This window comes from Megalops cyprinoides, chromosome 9 (genome assembly GCF_013368585.1).
Source record: "Megalops cyprinoides isolate fMegCyp1 chromosome 9, fMegCyp1.pri, whole genome shotgun sequence".
Classification (NCBI taxonomy): Eukaryota; Metazoa; Chordata; class Actinopteri; order Elopiformes; family Megalopidae; genus Megalops; species Megalops cyprinoides.
Genome location: NC_050591.1, coordinates 7,645,775 through 7,663,559, shown reverse-complemented (window position 1 = coordinate 7,663,559; position 17,785 = coordinate 7,645,775). Strand labels below are relative to the sequence as shown.

General features: G+C 47.9%; 1 protein-coding gene across 7 annotated transcripts in view; it reads right to left on the bottom strand.

The window, feature by feature from the left end:
• LOC118783270 (protein Aster-B-like) overlaps positions 1 to 17,785 on the bottom strand; it is a 91,235-nt gene that overhangs the window by 39,583 nt on the left and 33,867 nt on the right. The window contains exon 1 of one of the 7 annotated variants that reach the window (XM_036537048.1): positions 11,210 to 11,571. The exons of the other annotated variants lie outside the window; for them this stretch is intronic. Coding sequence (XP_036392941.1) covers positions 11,210 to 11,232 — 23 coding nt within the window. The 5' untranslated portion in view covers positions 11,233 to 11,571. Of the gene's footprint in view, positions 1 to 11,209; positions 11,572 to 17,785 lie in introns of those variants that run through there. 7 annotated transcript variants of the gene reach the window in all.

The window sequence follows — 17,785 nt, the reverse complement described above, 5'->3', positions numbered from 1 at the left end:
TTAACAGGCCGACAAAGCCTTTCAACTCAACCGGAACATCTCCAAAAGAAATTAACCCAAAAAGGCCTTTTCAGAGAGAGAGCAGAACTTTCCACTGAACTTTGATTCCAGTCAGAGAAGGGCCCACACTTCATTTGAGTGTTACACTCTTCTGTTTTTTATTTCCTTTATTTTGTTATTATTAATTTTTTAATCTTCATACAACAAAACCAACCTTGGAAATTATCTCACCAATGCCAATATTTGGCATTTACCAACTACTGGTACCTGCAGACCAACTACTGGTCTGCAGGTACTCTCAGCTACCTACTGACTGAAAAAACGAGGCCTGATAAACAACAAAGTGGACTGAGCCATCATGTGCTTTCAGTGACTCACTGCTTTGGAGAGCAGAGTGTGCTGATTGGTCAAGTCAGTCAGTCGACTGAGAACATGTGATAGCTCCACCCTTTATGAGGTCAATGAAACCCCACCCTGATACTGACTGTACCATCTCTGACATTCTCAGCAGGTTGCACCTTCTCAGATATCATTTCTGAGATATATCCTCAGGAGAACTACATTAAAACAGAACATACACGCTGCACACCAAATATATTAATGGTAATAACATTGCAAATCCACATTTTCGCCTTTTTTCCAGGCATTACAATCATCTGTAATGTAATTATTATGTGGACTTAGCGTAAGCTTCAAGCTTCTCCCGCTGTGACAGAGGACGAGCCCGTAAATGTCAGCTGTGACTCCTACAGGGAGCGCCATACAGCGGGGAGGCTTCCTGCATCGCACATTAGGCCCAGCGAACACCACTCAGCCATTAAATCCCGACTCAACCTCGGGAGCTGTGAAATCCGTCATTCGCGGGGCTTTACACGGTACGCTCTCGAATAGAACTGCCCTTCAAACCTGTCACTTGTCGCATGTGAGCAGATTCTATTTGAATAGCATACCACTGAATGCCATTTGCTGCCCTAACTGCATCTTAAGAACGGTACTGAGAGGAGTATTACTAAATTGAATACATACGTGCATGCACACATACCTAAGTAATGGATACATGCAGATGCAAAAGAATTTGAGCAACATACCTATTTAATTCTTGAGCGTCCTATTGTTATTTATAATTAAGAGGCTGCTCAAGAGCTAAGCAGTGGCGTGGCTAATTTGATCCTGAACACTTTAAGAGCAGCCAGGAAGCCCAGGTTAAAACAGACAGTGTGATGGTGGGACAGAGAGGCTCTGTTAGCATTTAGTCTTGCTGTGTGTGTGATGCCATTTCACTCGCCGTGTGAGCTGGGTAAAGGGAGTGTGTGTTTAAAGGGAAGTAGACCACTAGGTAAAGGGAGTGTGTGTTTGAAGGGATGTAGACCACTAGGTAAAGGGAGTGTGTGTTTAAAGGAAAGTAGACAACTAGGTAAAGGGAGTGTGTGTTTAAAGGAAAGTAGACCACTGCGTGTTCAGAGGGTCGAGGGTCTCGCTCTGGACCCGCTAACTGAATAAGCTGGCTTTGAAACGCAAACGGCCTGCTTCCAGGCCTTCGCCCTCATTGTTCTGTCTTTCCTGGAAAGCTGGTGAAAACCCAGATCGGGATTGAAGACAGTTTGCACAAAAAGCTGCAGTGCAAGTTCAGCATGCATCAGGCATGCATCAGGCATGCGGCTGTTTTGGGACGGTCTGTCCCGGTGGCTTGCAGAAGCGTTGCGACCGGCTCGGGTGGGACTCCAGCTGCTGGTGCCACAGCGATGGCCCTCACTTCTGCCGTTCTAGCACTCTGGGGGGGGGGGGTAACGGTTGTTTGTGACGTTGCTGTGGTGACAGGACAGGAAGGGGCGGGGGCAGCGGGATCTATGCTCGGCTGTGTCAGAGATGCCTGCTGCACCGAGCGGTTTTATTCCAAGGTTTCCACGGTGATGTGCTGAACGATTCACCAGCGCTGCAAAGAGGGCCAAAAGTGGAGAGGGGGGAGCAGATGTGATTGCCCCCCCCCCCACCCCTTCCTGACTCTGCAGCGGGACACCACACTGTGGGTACTCACCACACTCCTTCACAAAAACTCACTTATGACTTTCTACTATCACTTAACATGTGCATCTAATTTGACCTTCAACTGAAGTTTAACTTTCCTGTAAAAAGGAAGTAAAAATTTACAAAAAAGTGTTTATTTGGCCATATTACAAGCTACTTACAAGGTCATATTATGAATAGATGGTAACGTGTGACCAATGAATCACTTTTCCTTGGTTAATTTTTATAAAACACACCAAGGTGCCTTTGAAAAGGATGGGAGGCGACCATTAGACCAAGCTTATGGCTCAGCTAAATCATCATTAATGCTATGAATAAGGTCACTAACAAGGGCTGGGAAAGCCCGTTATCAGGATGAGAAAAATGAATTATTAGAGTGATAGTAATCAAGGCAACTGAGCAAATGTGCAAGCTTGCAATCACTGCCGTGAGTCTTGTGAGACACTTAGCATGTTCTTGAAGTGGTGCAGGGAAATCAAATTTGTGTGGTGGAAGACAATGTTGAGATCTGGTTGTTCCTGGGTCGGGGTGTTTGTGTGTGGGAACGCAGGACGTTGAGCTGCGTGTTCCTGGGTCGGGGTGTTTGTGTGTGGGAACGCAGGACGTTGAGCTGCGTGTTCCTGGGTTGGGGCGTTTGTGTGTGGGAACGCAGGACGTTGAGCTGCGTGTTCCTGGGTTGGGGTGTTTGGGATCGCCGGACTTGTTTGTGGCACAAACTGGCCTTGAGGCAGAGAGGGGGGTGGGGGCAGGGGTCACGCAGTGGCCACGGGCAGGAAACTCACTGGCAGAATGGCAGGAGCACAATGGCCTCCGCCTGTCCTGTGGACCGGGGGCACTGCCAGGCCTGGCACGGGGGGACAGGCGGAAGGAGAGTGCCACGTCCGGCAGAGAGGAGGGGGGGCCGGGACGTTTTCGAGCACCCTTCCTGCACCCCTCAGCCAGTGGTCTGAATACTCTGCACTGGCAGAGTGACACTGGGGTTTCGCGACATAATCAATCAAGTGCTGCTGGATCGCGGGTGGTTTGCAGGTCAGAGAAAAAATACATTAATCATCAACGTTCCCTTTCACTCAAGTTGCCATGGCATTATTGGTTTCATCCAACACTCATGGTAAACAATGACCAGCTTGAATGAGGACTGTTCTGCCCCATGGTTCTCAGTGCAGCGGTGAGTCCATAATCCCAAGTGTCTGCTGAGAAGCCCTGCGCCTCTGTGTAAACCAGCTGGATGATATTTACACTGTCAGATTCAGATAGTATTGACTGGCAGAACTGAATAGGTCAATTGATGGCTTCTTGTAAGAAGCTGCTAGCATTCTAGTTACTGGACTTTCTATGGATTTCTATGAACGCCAGTATTCTCAAATGGGCAGAATTGCAAAGAGGATTTAGATGGAAAGATGCTGGTAATTCTGTGTTTCTTTCTTTTTCAAGGTGGCTGGTTGTAGTATACCTTAGGTCTGGATGGGGTTAAAAAATAGCACAGAACTATGGGGGTGATATCTAAAGGTAAAATGTCCTGCAGATTTTCCTTAGAGGGGTGGATGGGAGTTGACTGGGACTTGATCTCCTATCGGCGATTTTGATCCTCAGGGGAGAGACCCCCGTGTGCACTGTGGTCAGATCAATAGGCAGCTCGGTGAGGAAAAAATACTTCCAAAAGAAACACATTACCCCATAAAAAATTTCACCTAGGGTAAAACTTCAGGCAAATATGGAAAACTCAGCCCAACTCCATACACTATACTGTTTTTTTCCACATAAATCTTTCATCGCAGTGGCTGAAGGTTTCTGGAAATGGAAATACTGTGTGGAAACACTACCTTTGATGGTATTCTGAATATTTGATGGGTGCTTTTACCTTCTTTTTATAACCATCCATCCAAGCAAGAGCACACAATTCCAAGCGAGGAAGATTCCCTCAGAAATGAACCACTCTCTCCCAACCTCACAACGGCCTTGAGAATCATTTTCTGACTTCATCACACCGGATGGGGATTGCCTGATGTGTGAAAGCCATGGTTACCATGGTCCCCCCCATTACATTCCAGTGTGCTTGCAAGACATTTGATCTGCATTATCTGAACACTACACAGGCCGCGGTGCTTATGAGCAAAAAAGTACCTTACGCTGTTTGTGTTGTTGGATCAAAAGCCCAACCTCTGTAAACCTGGCCGATTCTCCGAACCCTTCGTTGATTACGCATTGTGAAGTGCAGAGAGACCAATGACAGCGGGAGGGGCGTGGCCGAGGGCCGCGGTAAACGGAGGCGGGCGTGGCGCGGTAATCTGCGGCTGCAGGAAACTCGGAGGCCGCCGCCCTTGTAATTATCTTTCTGGTGCTCCCGATTAAAAGCTTAATGGAAGAACCGCTGTTGCCCTGGCCAGTGTTACATAAAACAACAATAGAGGCCTGTCAGAAGCATCCATTAGAAAACCCACTCCCTCTCTTCACATACACAGGTACAACAGCTTGCCAGAGCTTTCTCCAAACATGACCTGTGCCATGTCTATAGAGAAAGCCTTTCCTTTTGAGTATTGTGGCATTAACATTACAAACTCCCATTCTACTGTTTTGCTCAAAGTTAGCATCCTGATATACATCTTACCTGGAGAATGTACATGCATAAATATTAAGTCTATGTCAATACTGACCTTTTCAAGCTTACTGACCAGAAATGAGGTCAAACAGGGTCAGAAAAGCAAATCAGTGAGAAGTGCAAATTATGCCGATCTAGTTATTTATCAGACAACACATGGACAATATACAATTTACAGTATCATACATGCTGTGAAGTAGACTAAGACCATAGATATCCTGAGCTCTGTTTTGTCAATAAACAGATACACCACACAGTGATTTTATGCACTTTCTTTCATGACAACATCAGTCAAAGCAACTGATCCAGTAGAAAAACAAAGAACTTCATACAGTGTGTTTAAAGCCTTCAGCTATTCTAATGACTTCATCAGTATATACTCAATGAGATATGAACCACCAGCTCTACTTCACATGTCCATATGGATATGCAAATGGATTTCAAACACGGGATGCTCATTTTCTCATAACAAAAGCGTGAGCCATCCAGCTTTGAGCAACCCCGGCACTGGTGCCAGAAGCAGCCCACATCCCTCTCTAGGGCCGGAGAAGGCCCAGCTTTTCAAATATCTTCATTTACTTTCAGTGTGCCAGACTTTTCACTGCAATACAGCATCTTGCAAAGGCACGCAGACTAACGCAGAGGTTGCAGGTTCAGCCCCCATGGCGGGGCACTGCCATTGTGCTCTTACCAGAGATGCTTCACCTGAACTGCTAAATTAAAACATCCAGCTGTGCAAAAAGGTGATGGGTAAACTGTCAGCTATGCCTACTGCCCTGGACGAAGGCATCTGCTAAGCAAATCATGTAATGTAATAATGTAATTTCACCCTCAGTAAAGCATAATTACTCATGTCTTATTAAATTTAGACTCAAGCAGCCTCCTTTTTCCTAACAACACAGAATTGTGGACATGATTATTTTGCTATTTTCTCTGAAATAAAAAATTAAAGGAGACACTGTTTTAATAAAGAATTATCTGTTCTTTGGTGGGTGGGCGGGGGTTCTGAATGGTTCACACAGAAGCATGAGATGAAACTTTTAGTGGGAAGGGTCCAGTATGATCACACTCACAGTATATTTTTACCCAGTTTAGTTGATCTACTTATTCAAGGCCACACCATGCATAATAAGACAGACTGTCCATTAACACAGGTCAGTACTGAAGCTGTTCAACCAGTCCAGTTCTCTGACCACCGCTCCACAATGCTGCTTTTACACTCTCAAATCCACTCCTCTGGAGGCTCAAAGCTCAACATGTCACTGCAGTGATGGGAGAGTGAGGGCTCACGATCCGTAAAATGGGTGGAGCAAACACTTCAACGGTGACAGATTTGAGCCAATCACAGTGTCTTCGCAGGGAAAGGAAAGTCCTGACTGGGTCACACAAGGCTGATCAACGGCACACGAAGCCTCGCTCCCCCACCTGCGCCAGTGTGGTCAGTCAAAGCGGCGCCCGTGCGCCTGAGGATGCAGGATGAGGGAGAGCAGCTGGGAGAGGGGAGAGGGGGAACCCCCGCACAGGGAGAGCCAGCCTCCCGACCGGAAAGAATACCCCCACAGTCTCTGCTCCAGCACCCCTGCTGTGCCTATGCAAACACAACCCTGTTATTTCATCATTACTGTGAGCTTCTCCTGACACAACACCCTCACATTACATTCCAGCAAAATGAAGCTGAGATGGGAAAGAAGGAAGTGACAAAGCATTTTTTTCAGGGGGGGGGGGGGGGGTGTCTGTCAAAACTGGGCCACTTACTTTTCATAGTAAGCCAAAGGGACTTGCAGGAGAGGCGGGGGGTTATTTTATTGAAAATCATTAAATCTGGGCTTCCAAGCAAGGTTAACCCTGTGAATGCTGGAGAGAGTAGGGAGGCTTCAGATCAATGACTGGTTTACTGGCTGTTGTTGTCCAAAGAAAAAACACTGGGGTCCCTTTGTCAGTGTACTTCTTATAGGTATAAGAAGCATCACAGTGTTGAAATCAAATATTACTTTCAACCAACTTAAAAGAGGAAATGTAACTTCACAATCCAGTGAAGTGGCATGAAGATAAATCTGACAAAAAGTGCCTTTTTTCCTTTACGTGCTTTTAAGTTATTGTGGATTTGGTCCCAAGAGGCTAGAGTTTTGAAATAACATCCATTAATAAATGCAAATGTAAAATATCCTTTGATTCAGTCCAAGATTGAGTTGCTGAATTTAGATCAAAGACTGCTCTTGAAACTTCTCAACAGGGGCCATAAAAGCTGCAGGCATTGCTACAGCAACACTTACGAGAGAGCAGGCAATTCATCAAACCCTTACTGCTGTAATAAATTAAGAAAGAAAGAGAGATTCTCACAGTAGCTGAAAAACAGTCCTATTAGGTGATACCTTGCAGGAGGTGGTGAGAATGATAGTGATGTCATCTATCTGCCTTTTGTCATTTTTGGCATGGTGATGTCATTTATCTGCATTTTGTTATGACACCTCAGGAGCCCGTCACAGTTCACTCCCAACTAGTGACCAGGGAGTGAAGCTTCATGACCTCCAAACTACGTGGAGTTATCACACGTTATCAGTGACTCACTGATCTGAGCACACGGTTGTGTTGTGGCTTGGAGAGCAAACGCCTTTTGATTGGCTCATTTTGTTCACGCTGCGGTTGACAGCACAGCACGGTCCCTATGGAGACCCTCCCCTTCCTGTGCGAACTGCAACAGGATTGAGAAATGGACCAATCATCTATCATCTCCTTGATAAAAACTGAATTCTTACATCAAGCACCGGGTGCTTTAAACTTCCACAATCTTAAAAAGCCTCTTGTAGCTGAAGAGGCAATATGACTGCCATGTGAGGACAGCGCAGCAGCTGAGCAGAAACACTCCTCCTGTTTCAGTTAAAATGAAACAGTCCTACGCAGCCTCTATCGCTGTCAGATTGAGGGAGCAGTTGCCTTGGCGTTGGTGACGCTCTGCTGGTCCAAAAACACTTCCGCTGTTCCGCGGCACTAAAAATAGCTCAGCGGCACACTTCCCTTGCCTCTGCGCCGTTCCTGTAAAAAGCATTACTCACGGTGCCGCGCCATTGGCTGCGGCGGCCGAGCGAGCGTTTCTGAGGAGCTGCAGCGTGAGGAGGGACACGGGCGCGCTCGCAGAAACGCGGCGAGAGCACCTCGTGGGCGGGACTGCGCAGCTATCGCCGAACCCAAAGACCGCGAATGCGATGGAGCGGCGGTCAGGCGCGGCAAGCTTCTCCCATAAAACTGCGTTTTCTACTGTGCAGACGGTCTCCCCGAAAATTAGACTGAGGGGCTGAGAGGATTTGTCGGGTTCTCTTCCGAGCTTCTCCACTGATGGAAACGTGCACGGAATGCACCTGTGCTCCATTCGTGATTCTGATCTTGAAAATGTTAGCATGGTTTACTGGGACATCATTGATTGCAGGATTAGAGTGATGGGCTTTACTTGATTCCCAGCTTTACAAACCAATTCATGGTTTTACTATTCCCACCTAGCAGCACCTGCTATCACTGTTTAACACCGTAAACGCACGTAAGAATCCTAATATTTATATAGCATTATTTCTTGAATATAGGTATTAATCACTGCATTACCACATTAGGCTGTGGTACTGTAAACATAGTTGTTTTTCTGCTGGGAACAAAAGCCCCTAAGCAAGCTTTTATTACCAGTGCAGTACAATACAATACAGTATTCACAGATTTTCCCACTCATGAAAATCTCTTGAATGTATCCCCTCTGGAATGGCTTGAGACTCCTGTACACAGAAGGAACCAACAGAAGCTGTGCATTACATTCGGATTCAGACCAGATCTCTAATTGGCCCCTTTGTACTAACCAGGAATCCTGAACAATCAAGTGCTGTTGCACTGCATGGACTCTGGCTCGTTAGGCACCCCACCTGAGGCAGCAGGACACTAATACGGCACCCTGCTCACGGGGGAGCCACAGGTGGCAGTGACTGTCACTGTCCCTGAAGTCTGAGGTGATGGCACTAATGAACAGGAAGAACTGAGGCCACACAGAGTGTGACAATCACGGCAGGGAAGCCTGCCACCGCCCCCAGGACCGCGCTAGCCCTGAGTCATGCTGGAGGGACAGTGCATGCAGCCTTCGTCCTCCTCCTCCTCCTCATCCTTCTGAATCACTGGAGAGACTCACGGATCCAATAAAATACTTACTGCCTTCTCACAACCTGAAAACATAAGCTGAATCTTCTAAATATAAAACTAATCTATTTCTATTTTTAAAAGATTAAATATCTAAACATGAATACGTTTATTTGAAGTCCGTAAGCATCTACTGATGTAGAAGGATGATATCTGTACTGGAGTTAATTGCTTGTTTAATTCTGTATATACATGACCTCAGAATATAAGAGTTCTTGTCTTGGAGACACAAGCTCATAATTTCAGCATCAATATAGTGCCAACTTACTAGGTCCTACTATATTTTGCCTTGCAGTATAACTGTATGGGACACATTTTATGTTCCATAAGAGAAGAACCACTAAACTATTCTACTGTATGTAGATGCACAGTATGAAAGTCAATGTCTGTACAGATGTGATCTATCAAGTTTAGGATTACCTGAGGCACTGGCGCACACACACACACACACACACACACACTCTGTAAATGACCCATAAATGTCTACACTGCTGAACTTTTATCATCATCATCATCATTGATTGGGCAGGTGCTCCCACCCTGGTGGTGAGATACATATGGGACTGTAAAGCTGAGTGTACCATAGGATATGTGCAGCAGGTGCTGTCTGCAGCAGGGAGAGGCAGTAACTGGTCTGGAGAAACCTGAGACGGTGCAGAGTCAGACACTCCTCCAGCCAGACTGAAGCAGGAGAAGGGCCACGGCGGCCATGCTGCAGTCGCCTCGATCACGTCGCGTGTAAATATACACCTTGTTCATTAAGATGGAAACAAGGGCAGCCGCGTGTCTCAGGACCGCACACATCTGCGCGGAGACGAACGCTCCCGCAGGGAGCTCCCCCATCACAAGCCAAAACACACAACTTCTGCCGCATCGCTCAGGGCATCTCACTCAGCTTTGGGAACAGCGTGTGTGTGTGTGTGTGTGTGTGTGAGAGAGAGAGAGAGAGAGAGTGAAAGAGAGAGAAAAAGAGTGAGAGTGAGTGAGTTACAGGCAGAGAAAAAGCAGTAAGAGCAAAAAAATGTTGTAGACATTTGACCCAACAAACAATGCTGCATGCTACAGTGCTGCTACAACAAAATGGTGCATGAGAGCTATACACATGGGTAAGTAACCAAAATCACATCGGTAAAGACTCAAAATAAAATTAGTATATAACCCAAACCACATGGATAAATAACTCAGATCAAACAAGCAAATACCCCAAATCACATGGGTAAATACCCCAAATCACATGGGTAAATAACCGAAATCAAATGGGTACATGACCCAAATCAAATGAGTAAATACTCCAAATCACAACAGCAAACAACCCCAATCAAACGAATAAACAACCCAAATCAAATGAATAAATAACCCAAATCACATGGGTAAATAACAGAGATCACACGGTAGATCACACTATTTCGGAGGTAATCCCCTCCTCCTTTCCCCTTATCTCCGGAGTTCAGTCTCGGCGCTCCTGTCCCGCTCAGCAAACATATGGCTGTACAGAGCGGTGATGAATTCAGAGAGCAGGGCAGCAGCATCTCTGCCGCTCGCACCACAACAGCAACAGCAGGAGCGCATAATGGCCGTCCGAAGCCCTCTGGCAGGAAAGTGCGCTGTTTACCGCGCCGTCAAAGACTCAGGGAGCTGACTCATTGGCAGATTTAGTTTTCTAATCTGCATCCGATCCCGGGGACAAAAATAAATGCCAGCCGTCAACAGGAGCGGAATCATTCTGGCATTCAAAACAGCAAAAAAACTTATGTAATGGTGAAAGCTAAATAGTTGCTGCATCAGCCCTGCTTCCGAGTGTTGCCAGGAGAGCAGCGGCTTTGGAGGTGTCATGGAGGGTGGACCCTGAGGCTGTGACCCCCGGTTTACCCTCGTTCTGCTGCCTGGGGAACAGAGCTGTTTTGAGGGTGGGGGTGTTGGGGGTGTGGGGTGACCTGGAGGACAGACAGCTGCTGCACCCCAGCGTCCTGACTGGCCTGGGTGAGTGAGGGATGTCCCGGTGCCCTTGCGGACACACGAGCTAGTAACGGGATTAGTGTAGCGCTGGAACCAGGCTGCGCTGCGGTGGGACGGGAGACTGCGGCGGGGGCGGGCGAGAGACCCGGCTCCGTTTGGGAAAACCGACAGAGAGAGCGGACCAAGGGGAAGGAGCGCAAGGAGTCTGGGGGGCGGAATACGCGCTTGCCAAGTTCATGCCTTATTAAAACGATGCGGGACTGCTCCCCTAAGCCTGCCGCCCTCCTCTCATCCTACCCTGACCCCCCTCCACACACACACACACACGCGCGCACACACTCACACACACACACACACACACACACACACACACACACACACACACACACACACACACACACACTCACACACAGACACACGCACACGTACACATACACGCGCCCCACTCTGCTGTCTTACCAGGCAAGCTTGAAGCCTTTCATTAGAACTGCGGGGAGCGTCCCATGGACACGGCGTCTTCTCCGTGCTCGGCTGCCCTGTCATTCCATGGAATATCCACAGAGAGCCGCTGGTGGGGTGGGGGGTGTCCCGGCCGTGCCTCTCGTCCCATGTGAGGGGTCTCATGGAGACGGGACGGCGTCCGCGCCTCTCTCCCTGCCTCCCTCTCTCTCCCCGTGCCCCGGTGCTAACGGCGCGCTCCCTCGCTGTCTGCTCCGCCGGCCTTGAGTCTCATTGGTCAGCGTGGAGCGAGTGTTCAGCAGCGGATCCGCACACACGTTTGCTTCTGCAGGCGGCAGCCGGTCTCTCCCCCTCTCTCTCTCTCTCTCTCTCTCTCTCTCTCGCTCAGCTCTGCTGCAGACGGAGAGGCTGAGCTGCGTTTGCTAGGCTCTGGCCTCTACTGAGCATGCTCGGCTCAGCTCCCTCCCTCCCTCTCTCCCTCTCTCTCTCTCTCTAACCCTCCCTCTCCTACATAAACAGGTCTCCTGCAGGCGCTGGGGTCCTGTCCGGCTGCCTCTGCGGCGTGTCCGGTGCACAATGACACCACTGCGAGGCCATGGCCGTGTCACCCAGCCAGCTCGGATGCCAGCCCCGCCCCCGCCCCCGCCCCCACACCCATCTGTGGGAGGGGGGCGGGATTAGGAGGGACCTGTTGCAGCCTCGTTACGCCCGTGTTGGGCTCAATCAGTAATCAGTGTCAGCAGCTGGGCCTCCTAATCTCTTAATGCAGGCATGACAGGGCACACTGCGAAGTGTGCGTGTGCGTGTGTGTGTGTGCGTACACACTCAGAGTTAAACATTAGGCAGCAGCAGGTGACACTCACACAAGGACAGGAATGCTCACCCTCCACCTGAGTGGCCACTAAATGGTATTAAAAGCCCTGCCCTATCCTCCTCGACACCATTATCGCTACACACAACGGAGCACCTGACCAGTAATGAACTGTGAGGCAGCATTTTTCCCCAAGGAGCTTTAAATCTAGGTTCCGCTCCCTTTAATCTTTCTAATGAACACCTTCCAATGAACGTGCAACTTCCTTCCTCTTACTGAGTATTAGGAAGTATTAGGTATTAGCATTTATGAGAGAGGGAATTCACTGTCCAACAAAGAACTACAGCAACTGAAAACATGCAGTGGTATGACTCCTACGGGTTCTATGCCAATATTTACACAAATCAGCCAGGCAGGTCAAATTGCACAAATATGTTAAAGCGTAGTCATGAAAGCAACAAAATAAATGCTACACACATAAAATAACAACTATGTCAGTGCAGAGTCATCCATGTGTTAATTGAAATAAAAGCACGTGTGCTCTAGTGGGAACTCAGCAGGGCTCTCCCCTCCTGCACAGCGCCCTCTCTGGTCAGAGAGAGAACAAACAGGATGACATCATGGTAATGCTCTGATAACAGGCAGCTTGGCAAGGGATCAGCTGGCTGTGTGTGTGTGTGTGTGTGTGTGTGTGTGTGTGTGTGTGTGTGTTGTGGGGGGGGGGGGGGGGTTATTGGTTTGGAAGCTGCAGCAGCTGTGTGGCTCCACTGACAGCTCTTTCTCCAAAACACCAGCTAAGAGGTGCTGAGTCATTATTGGTGCACTCAACACAGCTGGAGTCCGCAAACACACGCACACGCACACACAAACACACAGACAAACACAGACACAAGGACCAGCAGACACGTGAGCAATCACTCACAATTGCACCCACACAAAGACACACACAATACACACAAGCAGACAAGGTGAGCAAGAACGCACAAACCCACACATATACGCACACACAAACAGACCATTGACATTCATTCAGAACACATGCAATAAAAGTGCCAGTCTTAAGTAACCTGCACAAGCAGAATAAAAGTGGATGTCTTGATCGGTTGGGTCGCTGATGGGTTGTTCCCAAAACATGCTGATCCATTCTGAGATCGCAAGCCCAACCGCTGACTCCATAGCCAGCTCAACTGCTGATTGAGATTACACTGATGAGTAGCCTTTCTGTCTCACACACGCATACACACATGCATGCACACACGGACATACATCAGCCACTGCAACCACACACAAAACATTCTCTCTCCTGACCCCATTGCAACAACAACAACGTGTAACAATTTTGTTAAATACAACTGTCATGGAAAGAACTTTTTAGCCATCTTTTAAGTGTAACTCTTTTCAATACTATCAATATGACTACAATAACATTCTAAAAACAAAAGACCTTTTCGTAATAAGAGTTCACGTTTCAAAATACAAAACACTACCTCTTCCACAGCGTCATATATGAATTCTGAATTCATAGTATTGAATTAAAACAGGTGAACACATACACTGGATTTATTATCGAGGACAGAGAAAACATTAATGCTCTGGGTGGTGATTCTGCACTCTGCACTTTGATTAGCTGGGGTTGCAGGGAGGTGACTCTGCTCTAATTGGTTAGGTAGACGTTCTCTATAAGTGGGTCCCCATACAGAGTCCAATTAGGGGGGTAAAATATGAGCCCATTTCTGTATGCTGCTTCACCTCTAACATCACTCCTTTATGCTAATTACTGTCATTTGCATATTTTCAGACCAATCAGGGATATAACACACCTCTCCACCCTTGTGGATGCTCAGATGCTGGCCTCTGCTCAGCATTAACTCTGTGTGAGAGTGAATCCGCAGGGCCTCTGCTCAGCATTAACTCTGTGTGAGAGTGAATCCGCAGGGCCCCTGTTCAGCATTAACTCTGTGTGAGAGTGAATCCGCAGGGCCCCTGTTCGGCATTAACTCTGTGTGAGAGTGAATCTGCAGTGCCTCTTCAGCATTAACTCTGTGTGAGAGTGAATCCGCAGGGCCCCTGTTCGGCATTAACTCTGTGTGAGAGTGAATCCGCAGGGCCCCTGTTCGGCATTAACTCTGTGTGAGAGTGAATCTGCAGTGCCTCTTCAGCATTAACTCTGTGTGAGAGTGAATCCGCAGGGCCTCTGTTCGGCATTAACTCTGTGTGAGAGTGAATCCGCAGGGCCCCTGTTCAGCATTAACTCTGTGTGAGAGTGAATCCGCAGGGCCCCTGTTCGGCATTAACTCTGTGTGAGAGTGAATCCGCAGGGCCTCTGTTCGGCATTAACTCTGTGTGAGAGTGAATCCGCAGGGCCCCTGTTCGGCATTAACTCTGTGTGAGAGTGAATCCGCAGGGCCTCTGTTCGGCATTAACTCTGTGTGAGAGTGAATCCGCAGGGCCTCTGCTCAGCATTAACTCTGGGCTCTGTGAGTGAATGCTGCAGCAGTGTGGTGCTGAATGGACAGCTCCTGGGAAGAGATGCAGCTCAAAGCCAGAAGATGCACTGAGCAGAGGGGCAGGGAGGTAGGGGGCTCATGTCATGTACATTTATGGATATAAAAATAACTACTTATCTATCTGGGTGGGGGGGTGGTCTCTTTAATTATGAACCGTAAATATACACTTCATGCCCACACACATACATATATACATACATATATTATACATACACATACATATACTATATATATATATATATATATATATATATATATATATATATTACATTCAATCATTCAAGCACAGCATATTTTCATTTTTATCAACTGATGTCGTAGGAAATGTGCACTTTTCTGGGGAAGTCAATACTGACCATAGGGTCCATAATGAATACGCAATTCAAAGTGTTATATTAATAAATGATCAAAGTAATCATTGAGCATTTCACTTCCAGGAGTTTATTGTCTCTCTGGTTTTTATTATATATTGTAACGTATGAAGTATTTGAAAACATGCTCTAAACCACCTTCAATCACTGTAGTGCTAAAACGCAATGAAATTCTGTGTTTTCCATGTGTTTTTAATGTTACGGTCATCCAGTACACTGTAAGCCTGTGGTCTCTGTCAGCTGTTTGGTAAATTTACTTTCCCTTCTGCCCAATCTTTGTACAGAATGACTTCCTATTGATTTCAGCTTAATTCACAGGTAATTTATGACTGAGAGGTGAGTGGAATGCAGCCAGGAGCAAAGCTGCAGTCTCTGTGCTCTGGAGGTCTAACCCTCTCAAGGCCTGAACCGGCCAGCTGAGACCTATGACCTATGACCTCTGAGACCCTCACCTCTTGGGTACGATATTTCCATTCTTGACTGCAGGACACAGAAATGTGACCTCAGAGCGACAGGCGTGTTCCTGCCTCCCTCGCGTGTGCCTCTGTGAGGGCACGGCCGCTTCCTGTCTCCGTGCTGCTTGCGCTGCAAGCCCCACCGCACCGACGGGGACGGGGCCCGGATTTGCGCTCAGACGGGAGGGTTTTTACAGGCACGTAGCTCCGCTTGCAGTCAGCCAATGGCGGGCGGGAGTGGGAGGATCAGGTGACGGGGCCGCTGTCAGACCCGTTTAGCGTCAGGGACGGGGACATGCGGCTACGCTCGCTAATTCCTGCCCCGGCCGCTGCTCGATTCCGCCCCTCTCCTGACTGCCGCCTAATCCCACTGGACAATCCCTGTGTGCCTCGCTCAGGCACTGTTTGCACAAACTGTCCACACTGGAAACCACTCAGAGAGAAAATGAGAGACAGAAAGCCATACCTACCTATGCTTACACTGCTGTTGGCAGTTACTTTTTGTGATCAACTGTTAAGATCTGTCAATATGTACAGAATAATTATGTGCCAATAACATTAAAATGGAATTGAATATTTTGAGAGAGACAGAGAGTGAGAGACAGAGATAGAGAGAGAGAGAGAGAGAGAGAGAGAGAATGAGTGACCTTTTTTTCCATACCGTCCTGGATGATGGACTTTGACCTTTCTGCCCTTTGAGCTGTCACTCTGAATTACTGTTTTATCCCTGGGTAATAATGCCTGGAAATGCACAAATTCCCTGCTGTCATACTACGAAGCAGATAGGAATCAAAGCTGTGCAAAGGACAGGCAAACTTTGGCGTTGAGAGAGCAGGACAGAGAGAAACATACGCGTACATTCAGTATTAAATACAGAAGTCTGCTGCAATGAGTTCAGTGTTAAATCTCCCCCTGACACTCTGATGGGAGGTGGTGGAGCGGGTGAAGGCATGAATAGATCCTGATGTGCCTCGATCAATGCAAACACACTAAAGGGAATTACTGCACATGCTCTCCCCGAGGGGGGAGAGATCATTACGCCTGACTGAAACGCCGCTGTACCGTCCTGCTCGCTGTACCTGAGTTACGGGGGAGGAAGTGCCGATTCAGCGCTCTGCTGTGCCAGGACCTTGCGTGATTTATGCCGCTCTCCGGATCGGCTCGGCGGAGCTCCGTATCTGGGGCAGGTGACGTTGTGCACGCGTCCCCCTACACGTTGCCAGCGACCCACATACACGGTTGGGTTTTTGGTGAAGCGATTCAGACACAGTAGCCTGATTCGAGGCTACCGGGGCTCTCTGCAATGTGGGATTTGAACTCATGTCCCTGGGGCATAGCCCTAAAGTCTGAGCCGCAATAACGAATTCTGCCTCCTCTCCTTTCTTGGTTCTGCATCATGTTTCTTCCCCATTGCTTCCATGTCTAATGCCACAAGGTGTCATCGTGTGCATCAGGATGTATGCTTCAAGCCCAAAGACAATGCCTACTGTATAGCCCAGAGCCCCTCAACTCATCAGACAAGCTCTTTAATATTACACAGGTTCTGTGATTTTACAAGCACCCGTTCTTTTTGGAGGCAAAAAGTGCTGCTTCAGTAACTGATCACATGATTAGCATTTTCTCAACATTTCAGCAATGTTGTAGCAATGTTGTAACAAAGCTGCCTCAGTGCAATTTTGAGATTCCAATTTGATCATTTGAAAGGATGAAATGGGCCGGGGAAGACCTGAACATCCTTAAAATGTACCCACACCGAAACTCTCCTCCAGGCTGGAATTTCTGGGGCATCTAACTGCTTTATTTTGCTCTTCATGACAGCCAAAACTCTACATTCACAGGCTAATGATATCAGCACTGCAGCTGCTTTCAAAGGAGCCAAGAATGAGCCACACACACACACACAGGCAACATATTCCATAAATAAAAGAACAAATTTGAGGGTGCGCATACATAAGGTGCTCATTAGAAACACTGGAACGCTTCCTGTTTTCTGCGGCTTTGAGCAGCAGAAAATAGAACGGGCTGTTTGCGGCCCATCCCCAGAGGACACGGGTAACAATGGCAAATTGGTACCTTTGCATGTGAATAGAACATGAACGGTCGAGGGTAAATAATAAGCCCAGTGCTGTTGTATGGGTTGCAGAGGGGGGAATAAAACTCGACCCCTGCCCTTATGGCGTTGCCATAGTAACAGCAAAGTGCATTGTTCTACATCTTTCCCAAGAACACAAACGTGGGTCCAAGTACAGGGCCTGTCCACTCACTGAGGAATGGGACCTGACTCCACGAGGGTCTGGGACTCTTCAGGGCTCTGCAGCACTGAGGGAGTGGTGGCTGAGACACCAACAGACCTCACCGTGTGGTGCTCATGCCAGGGCTGTGATTGGCTGAAGAAGGACACACCCACCTCGGTCTGCCCTGTCCACTGTCAG